This window comes from Lactuca serriola, chromosome 3, assembly GCF_051521515.1.
Source record: "Lactuca serriola cultivar US96UC23 chromosome 3, Lser_US96UC23_V15, whole genome shotgun sequence".
NCBI lineage: Eukaryota > Viridiplantae > Streptophyta > Magnoliopsida > Asterales > Asteraceae > Lactuca > Lactuca serriola.
This window is the reverse complement of record NC_136410.1, coordinates 153,754,611-153,780,942: the sequence shown is the minus strand read 5'-3', so window position 1 is coordinate 153,780,942 and position 26,332 is coordinate 153,754,611. Positions and strand designations below refer to the sequence as shown.

At 36.2% G+C, this 26,332-nt stretch overlaps 1 protein-coding gene across 1 annotated transcript; it reads right to left on the bottom strand.

The window, feature by feature from the left end:
* Positions 1–14,047: 14,047 nt before the first annotated feature.
* Positions 14,048–14,485, bottom strand: LOC145095806 (uncharacterized). Its single transcript, XM_079033628.1, has one exon. It carries the CDS (start codon positions 14,483–14,485, stop codon positions 14,048–14,050), a length of 438 nt encoding a protein of 145 aa, XP_078889754.1.
* Positions 14,486–26,332: the final 11,847 nt, after the last annotated feature.

Genomic DNA, 26,332 nt, shown 5'->3' with positions numbered 1-26,332 from the left:
GTACGTCTAATAGTGAAAACATATATCTAAATTAGGGTTGCATGCACACATAGTATTGTTTGTATGATGTACACCCTTTCGACAAACACTTTCTGGCTTTCCTCAGGGGGGTGATTCCAGAAATTACTTTGTATTTGTCCCCATACACCATAAATGGTTCTCTTTGATGTCATTTAATCACCACAATCTTCTTGCTACATTTGATGTCGGCATTGATCGCACTAAGAAAATCCATCCAGAACACTATGTCGAAGCTGTTTAATTTAATGGAAACAATTCCTGGTGGAATTTATTCCCATTCATGTCAATGAAGATGTTCTTAATACAATCAATAACAGGTATGAATTTTCCACTAGCAACTTCTACTACTAGAGCACTATCTTGTTTATCTGAATGCAATGCTAGTTTTATACCAAATTTATGCGATATAAAGGAGTAACTATCTCCAGAATCAAAAATTATATTGGAAAGCAATCAATTAACAAGAAAGGTACCTAAAGCGACATTTTCTTCCTACCTTGTTGCTTCTACTATCATCTGGAACACTCTCTCCTTTGGCATAGGCAACATACTGGGCCTTGTAGCCTCCTTGTTCGGGCAGTCCTTCGTGATATGCCATTCTTCATTACAAATATAAGACACATTTATGTTGGATGTACAGTCGTTGGTGTAATGACCAATCCTCCCACATTTGTAGCAATCAAACTCCTCACCACACTTACCATAGTTCTTCTTCTTGCACTTCTCGTACTATTTTGCTTCTCCTCCGCCTCCAAAAAATTTGGAACCAGATTTTCAAAATCTAATCTTCTTGTTGGACCTTGAAGATCCATCAAACTTCTTTTTCTCTCCTACCTCTGTCCTCTCCCGTCCCTTATCCCAAAGTTGGATCTCCATATTGTTGGCTTCTTTGACAACTATCTTAAAAGTAGTCGCCATATTTACCGTTGGACCAAAGTCCGTTGGTAGTCCGTTAGCAAACCTTTCTACCTTGGAGAGTTCAGTAGGAACCAAGTAGAGGAATAATTTCATCTTCTCAGTGAATGTGGTGGCATAGTCACCAATGCTCATCTTCCCCTTCTTCAGGTTCTATAACTCGTTGTGCAGGTCTATAAGATCCACCTCTGAGCAGTACTACATCTTCAACTACTCCATGAATGCCTTCCAAGACATCCTCAGAGCTTCTCCATGTGGCATTATATCCTCTAACAACTTCTACCAACTTAAAACTCTGAACTTTAGGTGCCTGACTATAAGACGTGGATTTGGGCTTCCAGAATGACGTGGTGGATTGGAACCCATGAAGTCCTTATACTTACACCCATCCTTATCAATCCCTATATCGGGATTGATTCTCCTTACCACTAGGTGTTCAACTTCACTTACACTCCGGCTATAATTTCCATCCTCGGACTTTCTTTCACCCAACTTAGGTTACACAATGGGTGCAATAGTTTATTTTCCATTTTCCCAGAGTAGATGCCTTGTCTACTCCATCTGACGGTCAAGTATCATCTACATCATTGCATGTACTCCGGCCATCATCATTGGCTTAGGTGCAACTTCTACCTTTGGTACACACTCAATCACTCATGCCTCAGGCCACTGGTTTCTGTTTGGCTTTCCTAATTTGCTGCATGTTCTTACCATGACATTCTATACACCAAATCAGACGTTCACTGTACAGTAATGAGAATTAAGATAGGGAAAGCTCTATTTGTGATAGACGTATAAATCTCCTTATCACTTCGTAAAGTTATATGTCAGTTCAAAGATCGTAGTTAAATGTTTAGAAACCTGAACACATAAAATTTCCAGATCTGGTCGGCAATTGACCATAGATCCGATCAAATAATTGCATCCTAAAGCATATAAGGCATCTTATAGCTATAACATAAATCGTTTAGCACATAAAAGCAATTTAGGTATCATTCCTAAAATAAGCTAGTTCCCATGTATTCTGGCATACTTCCTAAATGTAGAAAACACTAATCTTACAATCATCGCTTAGTATTCTAATTTCAAGTCTATAAATCCAACAAATTCCTAGTTCTCTTAAATAAATCCTCTGATACTAACTGTAACATCGCCAATTTCTCGACCAGAAAAGACCGATTTGTTTATGCTTATTTAAAACAAGAGTATCAATTGTGAAGAATAATATTGCGAATTCCTTACAAAAAAAACATGATAAAGATATTATCAAAGAATTTCCGAAGAAATGTATTTTATTTATATTAAAAACGTTGTGATATCATCGTCAATATAGTACATAAGCATAAACATAAATAGTAAAAACATTACAAACATCGATTATTCTACTGGCATATAATCGATAAATCTCTCATCTGATCATCACACATATGCTCTTGTGCCACTTCTTGAAATACACGAAACTAAGTGGGTCAGGCTTGGGAGTCTAGTAAGCACATAGGGTTTTCAACCCACAATAATTAATTTCTTTTAATTATATATATTTTCATCAAATCATTAAACCCAATTACCTATTCTCGTTAACCTCACTCTTTGTCCCCAAGGCATCTAATTTGAGGGACCTATGCTAACGATCATCTTCGGGATAAACAATAATGCTTAGGGGTTCCTTATCAATATATGTCACTAAGGAAACCATGGTTAGATGGAGTACACCTAGTGAACACTTAGTTCAAAAACACCAACAGGTTGCAAGCCTGCTAGCATTCCACTGGACTGTCTAGAATAATCTGCAGTCGTCATCTATACTCCACTAGACAACTAGATCATCTTTAAAGTCAAGGCCTCTCATCATCTATCTCATCTTTCATCTCTCATCATCTATATCATCTTTTATCTTCCCATATCTACCCAATATATATTTATAGGTATAAAAATAAATAAATAGTTTGAATCAAATAAAACATGTAAAAATTGTTCATCTAGCATAGATATCAGGAACACAAATAATAGGCACATATAGCATGTACTTATCTTACATACTTTATATGTATGTGTAAGATGAAAGTAACTAGGCACTCATTTGTAAAAATATCCTAACTACTAAAGAGAAATTCGGACTAAATTGAGATTAATCGGGAGAGAGAATCGAATATTGTGGGAAAAGAATAAGCTTATGGCATATATTTATAGGCTGGGATTTAGGGATGTACATCGTGCAAGGGCCTTACATGGCTCGCACATGGTCGATGTGCTTGCTTGGGTACGGTGCCACATGTCAAAATTTGATTGGTGCTACACGGTGGCTTCTAGAATTACGCACGCGGAGTACAGACGCTTTTGACGTTCTTTATATCCACCTGTAGCGACCGACATGTAGCTATCGACGAGATCTACAACTTTCATTTAGACTCCATCAGCTAATTTTGACTTTATTTATTTAACACAGGCTTAGACTACTAAATCCCGTATAAATGCATAACTTTATCATGTGACGTCCGTTTTCGACTGATCTAAAATTTGATATTTGAGTTGTTTATTGCTACACAGAATCATAGAAAAATCATAACTTCCTCTAATGAAGTCAAGTTTGGATGTTCTCTATATGTGCGCTCCTGCTTTAGCAACTACTACGACTTTTGTTAACACCACTAAGGCTAAAAGGTAACCTATCAAAATTTTACTTTCTACAACGCGCGTGACTTCCCCAAATTCACAGTCATTTTAAAAAATTTATTAATTCTTATTTGAAAATCAAAGTATCTATTTTAAAGAATGATGTAGCGGAATTTGTTCACAGAAAACATGATAAAGATATTATCAAAGCATTTCTGAAGAAATGTATTTTTTTTATATTAAAACTTTGGGATGTGATCTTCAATACAGAAACATAAGCATAAACAGACCTTACATTCATATACACTAAGGATCTACATCTCCGTTAATATCTCAATAAATTGTAGCTTCGTATCAACATCTATGATACAAATAAACTGAGTGGGTCTAGTTGGGAAACCTGGTAAGTGCATAGGGATTTCAATACCACAATGTTATATCATATATATATATATATATATATATTAGAACTCATAATATATATACAATTTCACCTCATATAAGAAATTTTACCCCACCCTGTAGATCCTGACAACGACACGATCCATACTTTCAGATCTAAAATTAACAGATTTAACTAATCCATACTCACAGATCAGGTATGTCTAATCCATGCTCTCAGATCAATGAAAAATGACTATGCCTGCCCCATACTCTCGGACTAGGAACGAATGACTATATCTAATCCATGCTCTCGGATTAATGACAAATTTTAAAGTTCTATCCTCCATGTATATCTCACTCGGAATCATAAGAAGATACTACTCAAAATTCCTCTTAATTAATTTAGGTTTATTTTGTATCCTAAATCACCATACATTGTCAAATATGCTCTTAACATGTAATTCAGGTAATATCAAATATTTCACACATAAATATATATTTAATACTTTAATTAATACTTGTATTAAAATCATGTTCTTGAAAGGGACTATGCACTGACTTGTTAAAGTGATGACTCCTAACTCAGGCAGCGCTTCGCTTCTAGCAATTTTATTTTCCTTCGAAGAAACCTAGTATCATTATCACTAGATTTTAATCCAATATTTATTGCGACTAATTATTAGTCAAGCATATTGTTATTCTTGTACTATATAATTGTTAAACAATAATTTTCAATTACTATGTATAGATAGGGTCAGACATGAAACACTGGAGGGTAGGACCATTTTGGCATATAAGCCGTTCTGAAATCAAACAACCCTATGTGGCTCTGCAGGGGACCAGATTCCTCATACCGTGAGCACTTAAAGGTTATTATAACAACACTTTGTATAATGTATAGCTTAGAAAATATATTGTTTATAGGTTCATAATAACAATAATGAACTTAACCATAAGTTATACTTTAAGTAGGGTAAGAATACCTTACAAGGGAGTTTTAGCTTGGAGACAGACTCTGCAAGGGCAAAACTTCATCGTTGAATCTCTCTATAAAGATTCTCGTAGCGCTTCTGCACTCACCTTACTATACTAAAACTACAAAAAGAGAAATTGAATCACGAGGGACCGAAATGCTCGGACGATAAGAAGAGAAAGATTCTTGAATCAAGAGAATGGTGCAAGAAACATGAGAGCCTAGAGCCTCTTATTTATAGTAATTGAATTTTCAAAAACCACCCTTTATAGTTATTTATGATGGGTTTTGAGCAAAAGAACATCCTACGTAAACATGCAAAAGCCTAAAGCTTTGGATCTAGGTTTCTCTGTTGTACATGCAAATTTATCCAAAGCTTATAAACCCTAATCTAGCATACTTTGAAATTGAGATCTCTAACACAACAAGTTTAGATGAGACCTTTCAATAATTGCAAGAATCTTCAATCTTCAAGAAGCTTAGTGTCACAAGTGTAGCACCTCTAATGGCTCACAAACACCATAAGCAAGAAGATGATCTAAAAGAGATAAGGCGAGAGGCATAATTTCGGCTATAGTAACTCTAGGGTTTCTTGGTGTAGCCAAAACTGAAGCCATATGGTCCCTTAAATAACTGAGCTGCTAGGGTTTCAGTCAAAACCCTAATTGGATGACTTAGGCCCTAAGCAGCTTAAGAACCTTCTGGAATAATGTCCCTTGGACGAAATTAGAGTGGGCTTACACTCTAATTTTCGTCCCCCCCCCCTATGTCTATAAGGATTCATATCCCAAACCAATTATCTTATAATTGACAGTTCTAGTCCCCCTTGTTCAATTAATCTCTTTTAACCACATAATCAATTCTTAACTAATTCTTTACCAATATTAATTAAACTATATGATTTTTCTTTTAATATATTATTTATATAATATATTAATAAACCATAATAACCTCTCTCTCTCTCTCTCTCTCTCTCTCTCTCTCCTTATATCAACTTGTCCAGTTGCTTTGGTGAAGGCAACCAAAAATGACCATGCATAACCGGGTCAACTACATACCAAATATAGTTATGGGCTTAGACACTAATCCGACAATTTAATGACCTTAGAGTTATTTAAACGAATAAACACCCCTTTACTACTGTTTTACATACATTTAATGATATTTGTACTAAACTAATTTCGAAAGTACTCAACACTAGTCTTATAACGACCGCATCGTCGATATCTTTCTAATGATATATACATATGTATGTGTGTGTGTGTGTCTATATATATATATATATATATATATATATATATATATATATATATATATATATATATATGATTTATACTTTATTTTAATACGTAAATATACTATTATAAATTATAACTCGTTCATACGAACTCCATTTTTAATGTTCTTTATATCCACGCATAGCTATCGACAATATCTACAACTTTCGTTTAGAATCCGTCGGCTATTTTTGAATTTTTTTTCATCCATATTTTTATCAAACTAAATTATTTTTGCTAAAATCATAATTCTCTCGTATGGACTCCGTTTTTTTTAATGCTTTTTCTCAAAATTCTTTTTTTAAGGAGTAGTACGATTTTCTTTTTGGTGACATTAGCTAAAAGTCAACCATTTTCTTCGTAGCTTTTTACGTCGTACATTCGTTGTGCGCGGTTGACTTTTATATCTTATAAAAATCATATCTAATTCATACGGGGTCGGATTTCTATGACATTTATATTTTCGGGAACGGGAAGATGTCTACTTTCTATATATATATATATATATATATATATATATATATATATATATATATATATGTTTTGGCGCACTTACTTTTATGATTTACGGATGATTCGGCTGATTTTTCCTATTTTGTTATATTATAATAATCATGAAATGTATAATATTCATATAAGTCTTCTTTATTACGTAAAATAGGTTACAATTATTGAACATAAATATTACTTTGGTTAAGATTATTTATCGTATATAATTTTCTATAAAAACACAATGTGTAACACTTAATATAACATAATTGACTAGCCTGCATCTGTGGGTGTTACAATTATCTCGCTCTTAGGATGATTATGTCCCGGAATCATCAACAAAACAGGGCTTGTATAATGACTACGTAAGTTTCATTTCCATCCTAGGTGGTAATCGTAACTCTTATGTGTTTTCAAATAAGTATCTAACACTAGGACTCCTTGACTGCTGGTGGTGCGCAATCTTGCACCCGCTCTTTATCATATGTTGGACTTTCAATCCTAACCTTCGAGTTACAAAATCAGTCCTTATTGGAGATTCATGCTTCTTCTTAAACATACATAACATAAGATCAGGTCTTTAATTCGATTACCGTAACAGACCGATTGACCATGTTCTAATGACCTCTCTTCGTATGATGCAACATTTAGACTCCGGTCTTTTTAACTCAGATTCAAGTATCGAAGATACCTTCCTTCATGTTCTAATATCATATAATCACATTCTAGCATGTAGAACTTCTAGCTACAAGCTTCTTACTTTCACGGTGATTGAGATACTTCTATTGATCACTTCGATTATCTTTCACTTCAATCTTCTGGCTTATGTCAGATGCTACATCAAACATGGTTCTTTGAACCACATAACATACCTTATCTTATCCAGACTCGATTTGATATGACTACTAGGGTCGGAATAACAATCATCTTCATAATCATTACTGAAACGATGGTAACGCCAGACATGAACAAAACGGAATCACTTACTAGTGCCTTGGTAACCTTGTTACTTTCCATGATCCAAGTGCGAGTCATGTGCTTTCGGTAGTATAGGCCTCTACTACCTTTCACACCTACTCATACTCGTCCCAAAATTTGTCTCACAGTTCTCTAAGTCACCATACAAGAGTTTCACATAGTCATTTAACACATCGAATAACATAACTAAGGTTTATATTATTTCTTGAAATATTACATAATATTCAAGTTCACCCTAAATTATGCCTCTTATATAAGGCTACACCACATGTTACTATTTATGTGGCTACTTTATATCCTGATCTTTGGATATATAGATCCTCACTCCTGATCCCTTGCATTGTCACCTGTTTGATTAAGGACCATTTGGAATGCTCTTGCCTTTGGCTTCGGTTGTACGTTTCGCTTTATAGCTCCTTCCCTATTTGGTCAGTCTTGCTTGAAGTCTCCTTCTTCACCACACTAAAAGCAGACTTCTCTTTTGGTCATGCATTCGTCATCATAGTGACTAGTCTTCCCGCATTTGAAGAAGGTCACCTCTTTAGATCATCTCCCAATGTGTTTCCTTCTACACTTGTCACACCACCTTTCTCCATTGCTATCCCTATACCTTTTGTTGTTGGCGTCAGACTTCAGGAACCTATTTTTCTTGTCGGATCTTAAAGACCCCTCAAACTTCCTCTTCTCCCCTACCTTAGCTCTTTCTAGACCCTTTTCCCTAAGTTGGGTATCCATATTCTTGGCTGCTCTAAAGATTGTCTTCAAAGTAGTTGCCATTTTTACCGTTGCACAAGAGTATGTTGGCAATCCATTAACAAACCTATCTATCTTGGAGAGTTCAGTAGGCATCAAGTAGGGGAATAGCTTCATATTGTCGGTAAATACGGTGGCATACTCATCAACACTCATATTCCTTTTCTTTAGGTTCTGAAACTCGTTGTTTAGGTCTATCAGATCTATCTATGAGTAGTATTACATTTTCAAATGCTCCATGAAAGCTTCCTAAGACATCCACATGGCTTCTCCGTGTGGCATTGTATCTTTCAACAACTTCCACCAACTTAAAACTCCGTTATTTAGTTGTCTGACTACAAAGACGATCTTTTGCTTATTGCTGCAGTTGCAGCTTTCAAATACCATTTCCATCTCGGAGATCCAATCCGTAATTTCCATTTGCTTTGGGCTTCCAGAAAGACTTGGTGGTTTGGCACCCAAGAAGTTCTTATACATATGCCCATCCCTGTCAATCCCTCTATTCGGGTCGTTCCTCCTGACAACTTGGGGTTGAACTTGAGTTACAGTACGACTGTATTTTCCTCCTCTGACAGCTCTTCATTCAATTTAAGCTGCATAATAGACACGGTAGGTTCATCCTTATTTTGTTGAAGTACACGCCTTGTCTCCTCCATCTGAAGATCCAACATCATTTGTATCATTTCATGTACTCTTGCCATTATGATTCGCTTGGGTGTAGCTGCTACCTTTGGTGCATGCTCAATGACTCATGGCTCAGGCTAAGGGTTACCGTTTCCCAGTCTGCTTCTAGTTCTCACCATGTCGATCTATACAACAAATCAGACGTTTGGTGTACAATGACGAGATTTAAGATAGGGAAATTTTTATTTACGATAGACGTATAAATCCACTTATCATTTTGAAAACATACATGCTAGTTCTAATACCATAATTAATCGTTTAGAAATCGAAACACATAAAGTTTCGAGATCCAGACGGCAACAGACCATAGATCCGATCAAACGATAACATCATAAAGCGTATAATACATATTATAGCTTAAATCAATTAGCACATAAAAGCAATTTAGGCATCTCCCCTAAATAAGCTAGTGCTCGTGTCTATTCAGGCATACATCCTAAATATAGCAGACTGTGACATCCCTAAATTCACGGTCATTTTAGAATTTTTATTTATGGTTATTTAAAAATCAGAGTATACATTTTAAAGAATGATATTGCAGAATTTCTTCCCAGAACACATGATAAAGATATTACCAAAGCATTTCCGGAGAAATGAATTTTCTTTAGATTAAAACTTTGGGATTTCATCGTCAATAGAAAATCATAAGCATAAACAGACCTTACATTCATATACACTAAGGATCTACATCTCTGTTAATCTCTCGGTGTAATGTAGCTTCGTATCGACACTTGTGATAAAAATAAACTGAGTGGGTCAGGTTGGGAAACCTGGCGAGTACATGGGGATTTCAATCCCACAATTTTATATCGTATATTTATTTTATAAATCAAAATATATACCATTTCACCTCATATAAGCAATTTTAGCCCACCCTGTCGATGCTCACACTGATACAATCCATACTCTCGGATCTAAAATTAACAGCTTTACCTAATCCATACTCTAAGATCAGGTATGTCTAATCCATGCTCTCGGATCAATGACAAATGACTAGGCTCACTCCATACTCTTAGACTAGGGACAAATGACTATGTCTAATCCATGCTCTCGGATTAATGATAATTTTTGATGTTTTATCCTCCGTTTATATCTCACTCGTACTCGTAAGAAGATACTACTTAATATTTCTCTTAATTAATTTAGGTTTATTCGGTATCCTAAATCATCATATATTGTCAGATATGCTCTTAACACATAATTCGGGCAATATTAAATATTTCACACATAAACATATATTTAATACTTTAATTAATACTTGTATTACAATCATGTTCATGAAAGGGACTATGCACTCATTTGTTAAAGTGATGACTCTAAACTCGTGCAGCGCTTCGCTTCTAATAATTTTATTTTCCTTCGATGAAACCTAGTATCATTATCTATAAACTTTAGTCTAATATATTATTTCGACTAATTATTTTCAACTACTATGTAAAGACAGGGGTTATACATGAAAGACCGGAGGGCAGGACCATTTTGGCATTTAAGATGTTCTGAAATGCAACAACCCTATGCAGCCCTTCAAACCAGATTCCCCGTACCTTGAGCAATTAAAGGGTATTATAACAACACTTTGTATAATTTATAATACTTAGCAAATATATTGTTTATAGGTTCATAATAATGATAATGAACTTAATCATAAGTTATACTTAAAGTAGGTTAAGCATAACTTACTTACAAGGGGGTTTTAGCTTAGAGCCAGACTCTGCAGGGGCAGAACTTTGTTGCTGAATCTTATAAAGATTCTCATAGTGTTTCAGTGCTCACCTTACTATACTAAAACTACAGAAAGAGAAGTCGAATCACAAGGGACCGAAATGCTCGGAGGATAAGAAGAGAAATACTCTTGAATCAAGAGAATGGTGCAAGAAATATTAGAGCCTAGAGCCTCTTATTTATAGTAATTGAATTCTCAAAAAAACCTCCCTCTATAGTTACCTAATGATCTTATAGTTATTTAAACGACTAAACATCCCTTTAAACTACGACTTTAAGTAGATTTAATGATATTTGTACTAAACTAATGTCAAAAGTACTCAGCACTAGTCTTATAAGGACCGCATCGTTGATACCTTTCTAATGATATATATATATATATATATATATATATATATATATATATACACGTACATATGATTTATACTTTATTTTAATACGTAACTATGTTATTATAAATTATAACTCGTTCATATGAACTCCGTTTTTGACGTTCTTTATATGCATGAGTAGCTATCGACAAAATCTACAAGTTTCGTTTAGAATCCGTCAGCTAATTTTGAATTTATTTTTCATCCAGATTTTTATAAAATTAAATGATTTTTCTAAAATCATAACTTTCTCGTACGGACTATGTTTTTGGCATTCTTTTTCTCAAAATTCCTATTTTAAGGAGTACTACGATTTTCTTTTCGGTGGCATTAGCTAAAAGTCAACAATTCTCTCCGTAGCTTTTTACGTTGTGCATCCATTATCCGCGGCTGACTTTTATATCTTATTAAAATCATATCTAATTTATACGGAGTCGGATTTCTACGAAATTTATATTTTCGGGATCGGGAAGACGTGTACCTTCTATATATATATATATATATATATATATATATCTATATATATATATATATATATATATATATTTGTGTGTGTGTGTGTGTTTTGGTGTACTATTATTGTACATTCTAAATCCCAGGTATGAGATTTATGGCTTAAAATACAAATTTCCCTTTTGAACTCGTTGAGTTGATAGCCTCAACTCGACATGTTCGAAGCTCTTGGGAGGCGCATTTTTTAACCAACTCGTCGAGTTGTTGAGGATAACTCGACGAGTTGACGGCTGTTTATGAAAACCTAATTTTTAGGGTGTTGCGCCCTATTTAAAGACCTTATGGCTTTTGGATGGCCTCTTTGTCCACCCCTCTGTCCAGAGAACCCTAATTCGTGCATTCTCTCACTTTTTGTGTGTGTGTGACCTTGAAGAGTGAGTTTTTGGTGATCTTTTGAAGGAGCTTGGAGTTTGAAGAGGTTTGATTGAGAGGAAGGTTGTAGATTCGATATCTTCTCTGTTTTTGCAACCACTTTGAGGTATAAAGTCGATACCTTGGCCTTTTATTGCTTAGATCTTTCCCTTTGGAAGTTTATTGTTATTTTTGGCTCATATTGGGGTCATTCTTGGATTTGGCCATTTACTGAAGTTGTCACTTCAGATCTGGATTATTGTGGCCTTTTTGGGCTTAAAGCTTTCAAGATTTATCATGTTATATGCCCCTTCCCGTTCATGCTTTAGGCCCTTGTTAGGCCTTATTTAAGTGTTTTAGCCTCCTTGTGTTATACATGGATGTAAATTTAGCAACTTTACATGGTTTTCCAGCTCATGAGTTCCGGATATGCATTCTTGAGCGTTGGATAGGACAAAAAAGGACTGAATGAGTTAATTTGGGAAAACTCAACAAGTTCTCTTGGCAACTCGCCGAGTTGGCTTGAGTTTTCCCACTTTCTGGATACAGTAGGAACTCAACGAGTTGTCTTGTTAACTCGGTGAGTTGGTCGGGGTATTTCCCCATTTCTCTAAGTGATAAAGGAACTCGACGAGTTGGTAGATGCACTCGACGAGTTAGGTCAACATGGACTGTTGACCTTGACCTTGACTATGGTTGACCAAGTTTGACTATGAGGGCATTTTGCGTATTTGAGGTTTTAATGGGTGGTCATGCTGGTTGTAGGTTTTGGGTCGGCAGTTGGGATTCGGAGTTAGTTCTTATCAGTTCAACTACTTATGAGGTAAGTTTTTCCTCACTGTACTTATAGGTTGAAGGCACCAATGCCGACCCTTTTGGATTGTTATCATGGTTATCTTAGGATGTTATTATGTTGTTACGATCTGTTAGATTGGTATCTTGGTAGATAGGACGATGTTATGCTTGTTGATCTGTATGATCTGTGCTTGCCAGTTGGTTGATTATGTTTTTATGAGTTAAGTATATGTTGACATGGGTGTGTGTGATTAGGTTGATGCAGTCCTACTTCGTTCTGAAGGCCAATAGACTCAAGGCGGCCCGGTTAGACTGTAGGGTTGCGAGGCGGTCCAGTGATGCTGAAGGCCCGGTGAGCGGTCCGGATAGGCTCTATGCGCTGCCAGGCAGTCCAGTCATGTCGAAGGCTCGGGAACGGTCCAGTTAGGATGAAGGCCCTATGAGGTGATCCACTTAGGCTGAAGGCTCATTTATGCTTGTTCTTGTCTGTATGTTGTGTGGTGGTATTTTGGGGAAGACTCACTAAGCTCTGGGCTTATAGTTTTTGGTTGTGTTTCAGGTACTTCAGATGATCGTGGAAAGACGAAGGCTTGATCGTGCACCTCCTTGTATTTCATGTTAAGATTTATGGGAAAAACTCTGATGTGAAATCTATTTTGAAAACAATATGTAATAAATGATGATTTTTGGATTTATGTAAAAGTTTTATATTTTTCAAAATTGTATGGATGTTACAATTACTTTGGTTAAGATTAGTTATCCTAGATAATCTTCTATAAAAAAAATATCATTTTTAATGCTTAATATATCGTAATTGACTAGCCTGGATCTGGATCTGCGGGTGTTACAACGTGCATTGCTGAATCGGGTTGAATCGAAAAACTTCAACAGACGATAACTTCTTCGTTATAAGTCTGATTTAAGTGTTTTTTATATCCCCAAAATCCATATCACAATTGCTTCAACTTTGTCCAGTATATTTAGCCTAATTATTATTTTATTTTTTACGTGTATTTTATTCTTATTTTATTATATTGTTGTAAGCACATGTATTACAAATAATTGCACATAAATCACATAATACTCAAATAATTTCCATTATTATATTAAATAAGTTACAATTATTGACCATGATCATCTAATCGATACCTAATGAGAAACATGGGCATTACCATTTTCTCCCTTTTAGGATGATTCAGTTCTTGGAATCATGCATTAAAAAACAAATGTTGATAGAAATTCTTCATCTCGCATTCTCTTTCCCAGGTGAGGTTCGGCACATACGAATGTTTCCATCGCACTAGCACTAATTCGACCATCTTACGTCGTAACTTCTTTGTCTTACGGTCAAAAATTACTTTGGGATCTTCGATTAACCTCTTATCTTCATCAATCTTCATCTCCGAAAATGGAATTATATCGAGGACCTCTCCTGCGAATTTCCTTAAATAACACACGTGGAAAGTGTTATGAATACCATCCAGTTCTTCTACCAATTCCATCTTGTAAGCTTGATTCCTAACTCTTTGAAGAACCTTGAATGGTCCAATAAATCTTGGACTCAACTTCCCTCTCTTTCCAAATCTTAAAATACCCTTCCGTGGTGAGACTTTAAGCAACACCAAATCTCCAACTTCAAAGTTCATTGGTCGTCGCTTCTAATCAACTTAGCTCTTTTGACGATCTTGAGCTGCTAACATTCTTTCTCTAATCACCTAGCTTTTCAGTAGTTTGATGAACTATCTCGGGACCCCTAAACTGCTTTTCTCCAGCTTCAAGTAAACAACATCGCCTGCGACACTTTTGTCCATACAAAGCTTTATAAGGTGCTATCTTAATGCTCAAATGGTAACTATTGTTGTAGAAAATTGTACTAGGCCTAAATTCTCATCCTACTTACCTTGGAATTATAGGGTACATGCTCTTAACAAATCTTCTAGTGTTTGAATTGTCCTTTGACTCTTCCCATCATTCTGTGGATGGTAGGTCGTACTCAAACACAACTTTGTACCCATTTCCTCTTGTAGGCTTTTCCAAAACCTTGAAGTGAAACGACTGTCACGATCGGATACAATCGTTAACGTAACATCGTGAAGTGTTATTATCTCCTTCACATATACATATGCGAGCTGATCCATAGACCATCTCTCATTGGCCGCTATGAAATGTGCACTTTTTTAATAGATCCTCGATTACCCAAATCATGTCATGACCACTCTTCTTCGTGGGTAATTTAGTCACAAAATCCATGGTGATGTCTTCCCATTTTCCCATGGGTATCGGTAAAGGCTCCAAACTTCCATATGGTTTTTGATGTTACGCCTTAACTCTTGTGCAAGTTACACACTCGGCTACATACTTTGCAACATCGAGCTTCATCGTCAGCCACTAGTAATGAGGTTTCAGATCCCTATACATCTTCGTGCTACCTACATGAATCAAGTGCATTGTCTTGTGAGCTTCTTTCATAAGAAGATCTATCATTCCTCGCGAATTAGGTACCCAAATCCTATTTGGGAATACCTTCAACCCTTGGTTGTTTATACCGAATTGCAACGTTTTACCTAAACACTCTTCTTTTTAGTTATCTCCTTCCAAAGCTTCCTTTTAAGCTTTCTTAATGCTTTCGAGAATCGATGAGACAATTTCAATCCTCAGGGCTCTTGGCCTTTTCCTCTCTAGGTTTATCTTTCAACTCAAAGCATTTGCTACAACATTGGTTTAACAGGGTGGTAAAGTATCTCGTAGTCATAATCCTTGTGTTGTTCTAGCCATCATCGTTTTCTCATATTTAGCTCCTTTTGACCAAAGAGATACTAAAGAATCTTATGATCAGTGTAAACCTTACACTTCGTTCCATAAAGATAATGTGTCCATATCTTTAGCGCAAAAACTACCACTGCCAACTCTAGATGATGAGTAGCGTATTTCTACTCGTGCTCTTTCAATTGTCGACATGCATATGCTATCACCTTGTCCCTCTGGGTTAGAACACAACCTAACCCAACTCCAGATGCATCACTATAAACTGTGAAGTCTTTAAATCCGTCAGCTAAAGAAAGAATCAGTGCTTCACACAACTTCTTCTTTAGTTTCTTGAAATCTTCTTCGTACTTCTCAATCTATGTATATGTAGGTCCTTTATGGGTCAAAGTTGTCAATGGAGTAACTATCGAAGAAAAGCCTTGGATAAAACATCAATAATATCCAACTAATCCTAGAAATATTTGAATCTCAGTGGGACTTTTTGGTCATTCCCACTTCATCACAACTTCAATCTTTGCTGGGTAAACCATTATCCCTTCTTGGTTAACCATGTGACCCAAGAATTTGACTTCTAGAATCCAAAAATCACATTTGGAGAACTTTGCGTACAATATCTCCTTCTTCAAAACTTCTAACTCTTTCCGCAAATGTTTGTCGTTCTCCTGTTGACTCTTCAAGTATACCATAATATCATATGAGCACTATTATGGATTTGTCAAGAAAAGGTTTACAAACCCTATTCATCTAATCTATAAATGTTGCTGGAGCATTGGTCAGTCTGACTGCTCTCGCCTTTAGCTTTGGTGGCACATTAGGCTTTGCAGCCTCCTTCCTCTTCGGCCAGTCCTTTGCAATATGTCCTTCTTGATTACATCTGTAACACACCTTCTCGTTGGATGTACACTCGTTGACGTAATAACCAGTCCTCCCACACTTGTAATAAGTCAACTTGTCTCCACCTACCTATAGTGCTGTTTTCCCAAACTTTTTGGAACCAGATTTTGAAAATCTACTCTTCCTTTTTGACCTTGAAGATCCATCAAATTTCCTTTTATCTCCAACCTTTGTTCCATTCATACTGTTTTCCTAAAGTTGGGTCTCCACATTCATGGCTGCTCTAACAGCTGCCTTCAAAGTAGTTGCCATATTTACCGTTGGACCAAAGCATGCTGGTAGTTCGTTAGCAAACTTCTCTATCTTGGAGAGTTCATTAGGCACCAAGTAGCATGAAGCCTACAACTAGCATACAATTGATATTTGAAACACAAAATCAAGTAGAAGAATACCTCTTAGTTGTAGCATGTAGAATTTGGCCTTTCAAGAGCTTAGCACCTCAAGTGTGATGCTTTTAATGGAATCGCAAGACACCATGAACAAATGGATGACAATGAGAGAAAGGCTAGGAGCTCATAAAATCGGCTAGGGTTCTTCATGGAGCTCTTGGGTTCCAATTTTGGAGCTAATAGGTTACACTTATAGTGTGGAATTCCTAGAGTTTCAACTTGTAAACCCTAATCCACCCCTTGGGCCTTTAATCCTATAATTCATATGATAAGCCCTTTGGACTAACTCTTAGTCCATCCTAATCAACATGGATCATTAGCCCAAACTATATTGTAACAATGATTTACCTAATCAGTCCCCGTTAATTTAATTAGTAGTCTTTTAGTCACTGAATTAGTTCCAAATTAATTCTTGATCAATACTAATTAAATATTATGATTTCTCAATTAATATATTGAATATATTAATAAATCACAAATAAACTCTTTCTTAAATATCCATCCTATCAAATTGCCCTGGTGAATGCAACCCAAAAGGTTCATGCTACTATCGGGTCAAGTACATACCAATTATAGTTATGGGCTTAAGCACCTAATCCAACAGTCTCCCACATGGATAAGTCTAATAACTATTATTGCAAGTACAACTCCAAAATCCGATTAGCAATCGTAGCTCTCAAAAGCCGTTGTTGAAATCTGATATTATCAGTAATGCGTCCGATAGATAAGGGATCATATATTCCTCCATTCTAGATATCATATGAACTGAGACATGAATTATAATCATTCTCTTTGTTCATGTTTTTTTTCCCGATTTCCGATTTATGATGACCAACTAATTGAACAAATCAAATCAGTCAAGGCTTAGCCAAGCGCCTAGGGTTGTCATCATTAAATCATCGAGGGGACCATAGATATCGCTTTTATCCCTCTTAGGGTAAAAGGAATGGAAAAACTTTGACTCATATGTTTGCTCTATTTACTCATCAAATCACACACAACCATATGTTTTATAACACCAAGTTACTAGTACGTTTACATATCATCAATGTGAAACCGACTCGTAAACTGCAACTATATGTCTCTGTTTCAAGAATATAAGATATTATCGTCTCACTAATCACTCATGATAAAATCCATGAAGTGATTCAGATGAGCATGGGTTTAATCCAATACTCAAATCTTATTACAGGAGTACTCATGAACACTACAACAACTTGTGCTATGTCTAAACACCTTAGATAATCTACAGTCAGGTTCATAACAGTCTTGCCTCAATACCTACTTCCAAAGTATGATCGACTGTGGGTGGTTTGAATAATCTTATTATTCAGGAAGTCAAAAAATGCGAAGTGAAACTCAAGAATAATTGAATCCAATATGGTCTCAAAACTTTTGAATATAAATAAAGCACCTTTTGTTTAGTCACCATATTGATTCCACATTATTCACTATATAATGTTTCGATTAATCAACTTAATATTTGAATTAAAACAATAGTTATCCCATGCTCCAAGCATGCACACTATGTTTACCTATGGTCCTTACTTTGTGAAATAGATCAATTTAAAACACTTCAATGATGCTCATTTCACAATTCCAAACCCTTAGTGTAAGAACACATAATTCTTACCACTATCATGAAATGATCCTTTTGTAATGTTGAGGTACAAAAGTCACAGAGACTTTGCCAACGATATTACAAAGTATTCTTTTGGAGATTGATAACAAAACAATTCCAAAGAAGCGAAGTCTCAAATTCAAAGTACATTCCTTTGAACATGCTTCTTGCATAAACAGATCTGGATATTCATCTCCTATTATGGAAACATTTCCATATATGCCATATAACAACTCATTATAAATAGAATCCTGTCTATTCATAATAATGTCAATATGGTCCATCCATTACTATACTTCCAACTACAAGCAATCAATCCTTAGCGAACCTTAGATCGTCCTTGATAGTTGTTTAATAATTCAGTCATATCCGATTCTAGTCCTTTTTCCCTCTTAATGCCCTAGGCATTTGGAGAATTAGAACAGATGAATATTATAGCATATTCAATCGATCCTATACCCAAAGCATATGGGATACGATTCATAATGTCTTACAAAAAGACATGATACTTTATCGGTCTTTTGCTATAACATTACCATATATAGAATTTCCAATGTTGAAATATTTCAACATGGTATTCATACATATATCCATGACTAATTTTGATTAATACTTCAATCTAAACTTTTAGATTCGAAATAAAGTATAAGTATACTCTCCATTATTATAGCGAAACAACTTTTCAAATTTTCCAACTTTGCGAATTTGTAACCTTTGTTTCCTATAACTAGTATTGCTAACTTGCAACACTTCACATAATAATCATGCTCCCACTATCATGATAATTATATTCTTACTAGCATAACACTTATGCTCCTACTAGCTTTGACATGTACTCAGAAATCAGTTGGACTTCTAGAAATTAATACTTATTGACTTCCTTACCAAAGTTTAGATTTCTAACACGAGATGCTTCGATAAACATTTATCTAAGCTCATACACCTTTTATAAGAAAGCTCATATGTGTGTCTAAACTATTCAGAACTTACAACAATAAGTCCCGAACGTTTAAAATATTTTCCATTTCTCATAATTTTAACTACGAAGAAGGATGCCTTAATCATAATCGAATTTGAGAACTCAATTAACACAACTTCTATCTCCTTAAAATCTACTTAGTGAAAGTGTTTCCTCACAATTCATGAATTTGAGAGAAATCTTATGACACTTAGATTTTATGGTCTATGTGTTCCTATCAATGTGAAAATGTCATTTCCAACCATTTTCATAAGACAAAGTTTATGACAAAATCAGACTCATATAGACCGAACTTACTCAATCTTAATTTCATGCCACATGGCAGCACAAGGGCCTACCATTTCTTCCAAGTTGTTGAGAGATCACCCTTAATTATCAATGAAATTTCATTGATCAAGGTGCTTTACCTTATGTAAACAATTGAGAACTCATAGAACTCACATGCATAGTCAACTTTAACTGGAATGAGCACAGAAACAATAATGTGTCAACATAATAGGTTACAAAACTCAAGTCGTGTGCTAGTGGTAAATGATAGGTTTACTCTTGATTAGTTCTTGAAACTTTTCAAGATCTTTATGACTCCCACTAACCTCTTGAAATATAAGATTCTCTTGTAAAGAGCCATTCCTTGAAAAACAAATATTCAAGGGTTAGTGCGGGCTCTTATCAAGAAAAACATTTCATTTAATTTGGTCTTAGTTGGTCTTTGTTTTATCCAAAGCATCACAACTACCAATTCCAAATGTGCAAGAGCAAGAAAGCTTTTCTACTCCACATTTCATGATATGTTATAAACCTACTTAGTATAAGTCACTCAATGTACAATCTTGGAGTATGACTCTAAGAATTGATCTTGTAACGAAATATGACTCATCTTCTTGATTTAAACCATTTTAAAAATCCCCGATTCCTCTTCTTAGCCATTCAAGTATACTAAGGTGTCTTTAGAGGATCAATTGTGATATGGTTCCATAATCAATAGGAAGATCATAAAGCATGATACTAAAGTATTCTCCTTTCCTTTTAGATTTCGAGAAACTTTTATCTTTCTGCCTAATTGATTCTTCTTATTCGTCCTGCTATACATTGAAATTTTTTCAATGATTCAGAATTACACTTAGTCTTGTAAACATAACCATTTTCACTAAACTCTTAGTAAACAAGGACGAATAGTCTTATCGTTCTTTGTGGTGGACCTGACCAGTGTACAACAATTTGTACTAGATCCCCTAATCCTTCACTTGACTCACCTCTGTATGTGAACAAGGAATTAGTCTTAATTTCCTAAAGGTGAAAATTCTCATTCATCATACAATACAAACTGCATGATTCCAAGTTTCTGTCCAATTGAAACTTGGTGATGAGAATCTTTCCTTATTTGGTAAATTTAGACACTACCACAAACGAAAGAATCAAATATGTATTGCTAAAAATAGAAACATACAAACATCAATTTTCACAAATTTCATTGCAAGGAAATATAAAATAAGATAAAATCAAAAATTTTCTTTATTTATAAAATGTGGAAACCTTTCCTTACAATGCAAATACATATGAAAACTATGTAACTACATATTTCTAAGCAATCTATCATAACTCCTAAGCAGCAGCTCAAAATCTGATCATCGAATCATGCGATCGAAATCCATCTCTTCGCGATTAGGCCTAACATGCTCTTTCTTTAAGCTTCCTTTCTCTTCTTCGATCCTTCATAACTTTAAAATGTAATCTTATCACATCATGTATTAAAAATCTAGAAATACGAACTTAATAGAGTTAGATACTGGACTTACCTAAAGCAGAGTCAAACACTTTAAATTTACCATCCTTGTGATCCTTCAGGTAGATACGACCGCTTCGCATCCAATGCCCTTTCTCTTGGCAATAGAAACAAACAGACTCTTTCGGAATAGCACGCAGGACAATCTCAGACATAGCCTTTCTCTTTACCACTTGTTCAAATGGTTTGACATTGGCCAAATCCTTTCCTTTGGGAAGAGAAGACTTTTCTGGACTTCCAATGTCGCCATTTTCAATGTCCATGGAAGTTTGGGAGATTGATCTTCCAATCAAATTTGCTTGACCAGTGTGCCAAATCATTGCTGATTCAGCAACAATTAGCAAATAGGTAAGATCAATGAGGGTCACTGTTAGGTGCTATTTGTGCACCTTTTTGCACACCTTTTAGTCCCCTTTTATGCATTTATTTAGCACAATTGTTCTTCCTTTTTCTTGCGTTTCATCATATTCATGTTAGTCTCTAGAACAACCTTATTTGCACACTTTTATGTCTTTTTCAGGTAAACCCGAGGTTGGAATGCGCTTTGGGAAGTGCCGAGAAGCATTGGTGAAGATTTCAGGATGATCGGGCGAAGAACGAAAAAGTTGGAAAAATCAAGTTTTAATTGGAGTCAGAGAGGTACACGGGGCGTGTTGAATTTACACTGAAAAGTGGGCACGGGGCGTGTTTGACCAAGAATAAGTTGGTAACCATGCTGAACACGGGCCGTGTCAGTTTAGTGCAAATCAACACAAGCCGTGTTGGTTGCTGAACACGACCCGTGTCAGTTTAACCTTTTTAACATGAGCCGTGTTCGACCCAGAAACCAACTTTTTGCAGTTTTTCCTATCTTTCATATTATGGGTTGAGGGCCATTTTTACATACACACAACATATCAAAGCACCATCGGAGAGGAGAATTCGAAGGTTTTTGTAAGGGTTTGTCTGTTAATCATTTGGAAACATTAATTCTCGTTTTTGTAAGTTGTAATTACACTTAATTTCATCTTTTAGACTTGTGATCTTGTTCTAGCCATGTGTGGCTAGAACCCTAACTTCTCCAATTTCATGTTTTGACTTTTTGGTTGTGAATCAAATCATATGACCGGATGTTTGTGTTTAATTTCTATCTAATGAAACTGATTTTACTTCAGTCGAATGTTTGATTCTAATAATGATTCTTATTGGCCATTTAAATTAGGGTTATGTCATTCAAGTTATTCATTTTGAAAAATCTGTAATTGTTTTGTGAATTGAACTAAGTAACAAGCATTAAATTGATTTCTTATGAATGAATTTAGTGTAAATCTTTTCACACATTCTTACGCTCCCGAGTTTGTGAGGAGTATTGGGTGTTGTTGGGAACATTCACAATAAGCTTAATGTAATCTTTTAATCTACTTCTAAGAGCTTGTTTAGATTAGGTTAGTAAGGTTAGGATTAATCAAAGAGATTGTTTTGATTGATTAATGTGGTGAATGGAATGTGTTAGAGCCTGTTAACACTTTCAAGTACCAACTTAGATAGAATGAAACAAATGTCTTGTCATCTTTGATTCACATTGTTGGATAGTCGTACATGGAGTTGGAGTCCTTACAAACTCTGAACTTAATTCATTCATTTAGTTGTTCACTCATGTTTTAAATTGGTTTGCTACTTCATTACACTCAAACCCCCCTTATTTAATCTTTTGTGATCAAATACCTTACGCAAAGAGGTATATTCTAATTATCCCGTGTCTCTGTGGATCGACCCTACTTGCCTTGTACTATCTTTTAGTGCAATATAGTGGGATTCTTTTGGAGTATATCGTACCCCTATTATTTGTTGGGTCTGACACGCCTAACAAATTGGCGACGTTGCCTGGGACACGGTGTTACTAATTGTTTATGCCTAGATCTTTTCATGCAGGTACACCTTTGCCAATTAACTCGGAGATAGAAAGGAGTGCAAGGAAGTTAAGGAAGCAAGCCAAGCTTCGTAAGAGGCAACCGGTTTCCGGTACTTCTTCATCATCTACTCCCCCGGTCATTAACATTTAGAAGGACATACCCCTCTCAAGTGTATCAACCTCAGAAATAGAAAACCCATCACTCTCACCATAACCAGCCTCACCCATAAATACTACTCCACCCTCTTCACCTGTTCATAATAGCCTAAACACTTCACCTACAGAAACATCACCCACTTCTCAAGCCATGGCAGACAACCCTGGAGGGAATCAAGGGCCGCCAAACCCATCACCCGAACAAACTCTCCATCAATGGTCAAGACAAGAGGTTACTCAACAACCTCTTTGCATCACATGCCCAGCCGCCACCAACTTGGAACTAAAATCCGGGCTCATTCACTTACTCCCAACATTTAGGGGCCTGGAAAATGAAGATCCTCACATGTTTCTCACAGAGTTCCATGTACTATGTATGGGTATGAAACCACACAATGTCAAGGAGGATCAGATCAAGCTTAGGGCATTCCCCTTCGTAGTGCAAGATGCAGACAAAGACTGGCTTTATGACCTCCCACCGGGGACGGTGACTACTTGGGTAGACCTTGCACGGTTGTTCTTGGATAAGTACTTTCCCTAAATGAAAGCTTCAGCCCTACGGAGGGAAATTATCGGAATCGAGCAACACAAAAGAGAAGCTTTCCACACATATTGGGAAAGATTTAAGAAACTATGTGCCCGTTGTCCAAAGCACGGGATTACCGAATATCAGCTCCTACAGTACTTCCTTGAAGGCATGACCCCAATGGAAAGAAGACTACTCAATACTTCTAGTGGAAGATCTTTACCCGATAAGACTCCAACCGAAATCTGCAATCTAATCAAGAACATGGCTGAAGATTCCAAACATTCAATCCATGATGAAGAATGGTACACGGATGCACCCTGAGGTGTAAAGAAAGTTCAAACTCCTCATATTGAAGCTCAATTGCCCAAGCTCACAAAAGTAGTAATGATGCTGATCAAAGACAAAGGTGTGCAACCCATACCCCGCCCTTACGGTATTTGAACTCAAGTGGTGCATCCAACTGATATGTGCCCACAACTTCAAGAGGAAGATTATGAAGAAGAAAAAGTCATTGGAGGCTATTTTGGGTCAAATCAGAGAGGTTATGAGCAACAACGAGGTGATCAAAGATGGAACAATAACCAGGGTTGGGGAGGAAATCACAAGGAAATTATCAGTCAAATCAATCACATCAATACCAGCAAAGACCACCATTTCCTCAAAATCAACAAAGACCACCCTTCCAACCTCAAAATTACCAGCCAAGGCATCCACAACAACCACCTCCACAAGCAGGTTCTTCAAGCATATCACTAGAAGATATTGTCAAAAGCCTTGCCACAAGCACTCAAAGCTTCCAACAAGAAACCAAGGCAAGCATAAAAAGCTTGGAGAAACAAGTGTCACAACTTGCTCAATCTGTGAGTAAGATGGAATCACAAGGCAAGCTACCATCTCAAATGGAGAAGAACCCGAAACACAATGCTTGTGCCATTACTCTAAGAGGTGGGAAAAGCTATGAAGGTCCAAGGATGCCAGATGAAGAAGAGAAAGAGAAGGAGATAGAGGCGGAAGAAGCTATCAAAGATGAGGAAAGGAAAAGTACTTCCAAGTCAAAGAAGCACATAGAGACCGAGGTAAAAGTCACACCAGCTCCATTTCCTTCAAGGTTAGCAAAGCACCAAAAGAGAACGGGAAGATTATGAAATCATGTCCATGTTATGAAAGGTTGAAATCAATATCCCTCTTTTAGATGCTATTACACAGATTCCTAGATATGCTAAGTTCCTCAAGGAACTTTTCACATATAAGAAAAAGCTTAAAGGAAATCAAACTGTGAAAGTTGGTGAAAATGTCTCAGCCGTGTTACAAAATCGGCTACCAAAAAAATGCAAGGACCCGGGTGTTTTCACGGTTCCTTGGAAAATGGGTAACCTTTTTGTACCACGTGACATGCTTGATCTTGGAGCATCAATTAATGTCTTACCCTATTCAAGTTATAAGACAATGGGAATTGGACCTTTATCAAAAAGCGAAGTTATCATTCAACTTGCCGACCGGTCTTTGGTACACTCGAAAGGAGTATTGGAGGACGTGTTAGTACAAGTTAAGGAACTTGTATTTCTCACTGACTTTTATGTTTTGGATATGGGTGATGAAAACACCCCACAATCGAACTCCATCCTTTTGGGGAGACCTTTTATGAGTACCACAAAAACAAAAATAGATGTAGCCAATGGTACTTTGTCAATGGAGTATCATGGTGAGGTGATTAACTTTAATAACTTTGAATTCATGCGATATCCTAGTGATATTCATTCTTTAAACTTCATAGATGTTATTGATACATGTACTAATGATTGCTTTGAGATGTCAAGCCAAGATGTGCTAACCACCATCTTGAGCAAACACTCTGATGAGACAGGTATTAAGAATTTGGATGACAAGTATACATTGGAGGATGAATTGATTGAAGTAATCAATTCCTTGGAAAAAGCACAACCCATGAGAGTTAAACCACCCCTCATGAAGCTAAAAAGTTCCAATCTGAAACTTCTCCCCTCCATAGTACAACCACCGATTCTTGAGTTGAAGGCTCTTCCGGACCATCTCAAGTACGCCTATCTTGGAGAGGAAAAGACATTACCGGTGATAATTTCCAACAAGTTGTCTATTGCATAAGAAGATGAGTTGGTGACCCTGTTGAAAAAAGTTTAAGAAAGCTATTGGGTGGACAATTGCTGATATAAAAGGGTTGAACCCTTATTTGTGTATGCATAAGATTCTCATGGATGAAGATTTCAAACCAACTCGAGAGGCACAGAGGAGATTGAATCCACCCATGATGGAGATGGTAAAGAAAGAAATCATGAAGATTTTGGATGCAGGTATAATCTACCCTATCTCATACATTAAATGGGTGAACCCCGTTCAGGTAGTCCCGAAAAAAGTCGGTGTCAGTTGTTAAGAATTCCGAGGGAGATTTAGTGCCCACTCATGTGCAAAACGGGTGGAGGGTTTGTATTGACTATAGAAAGTTGAATGC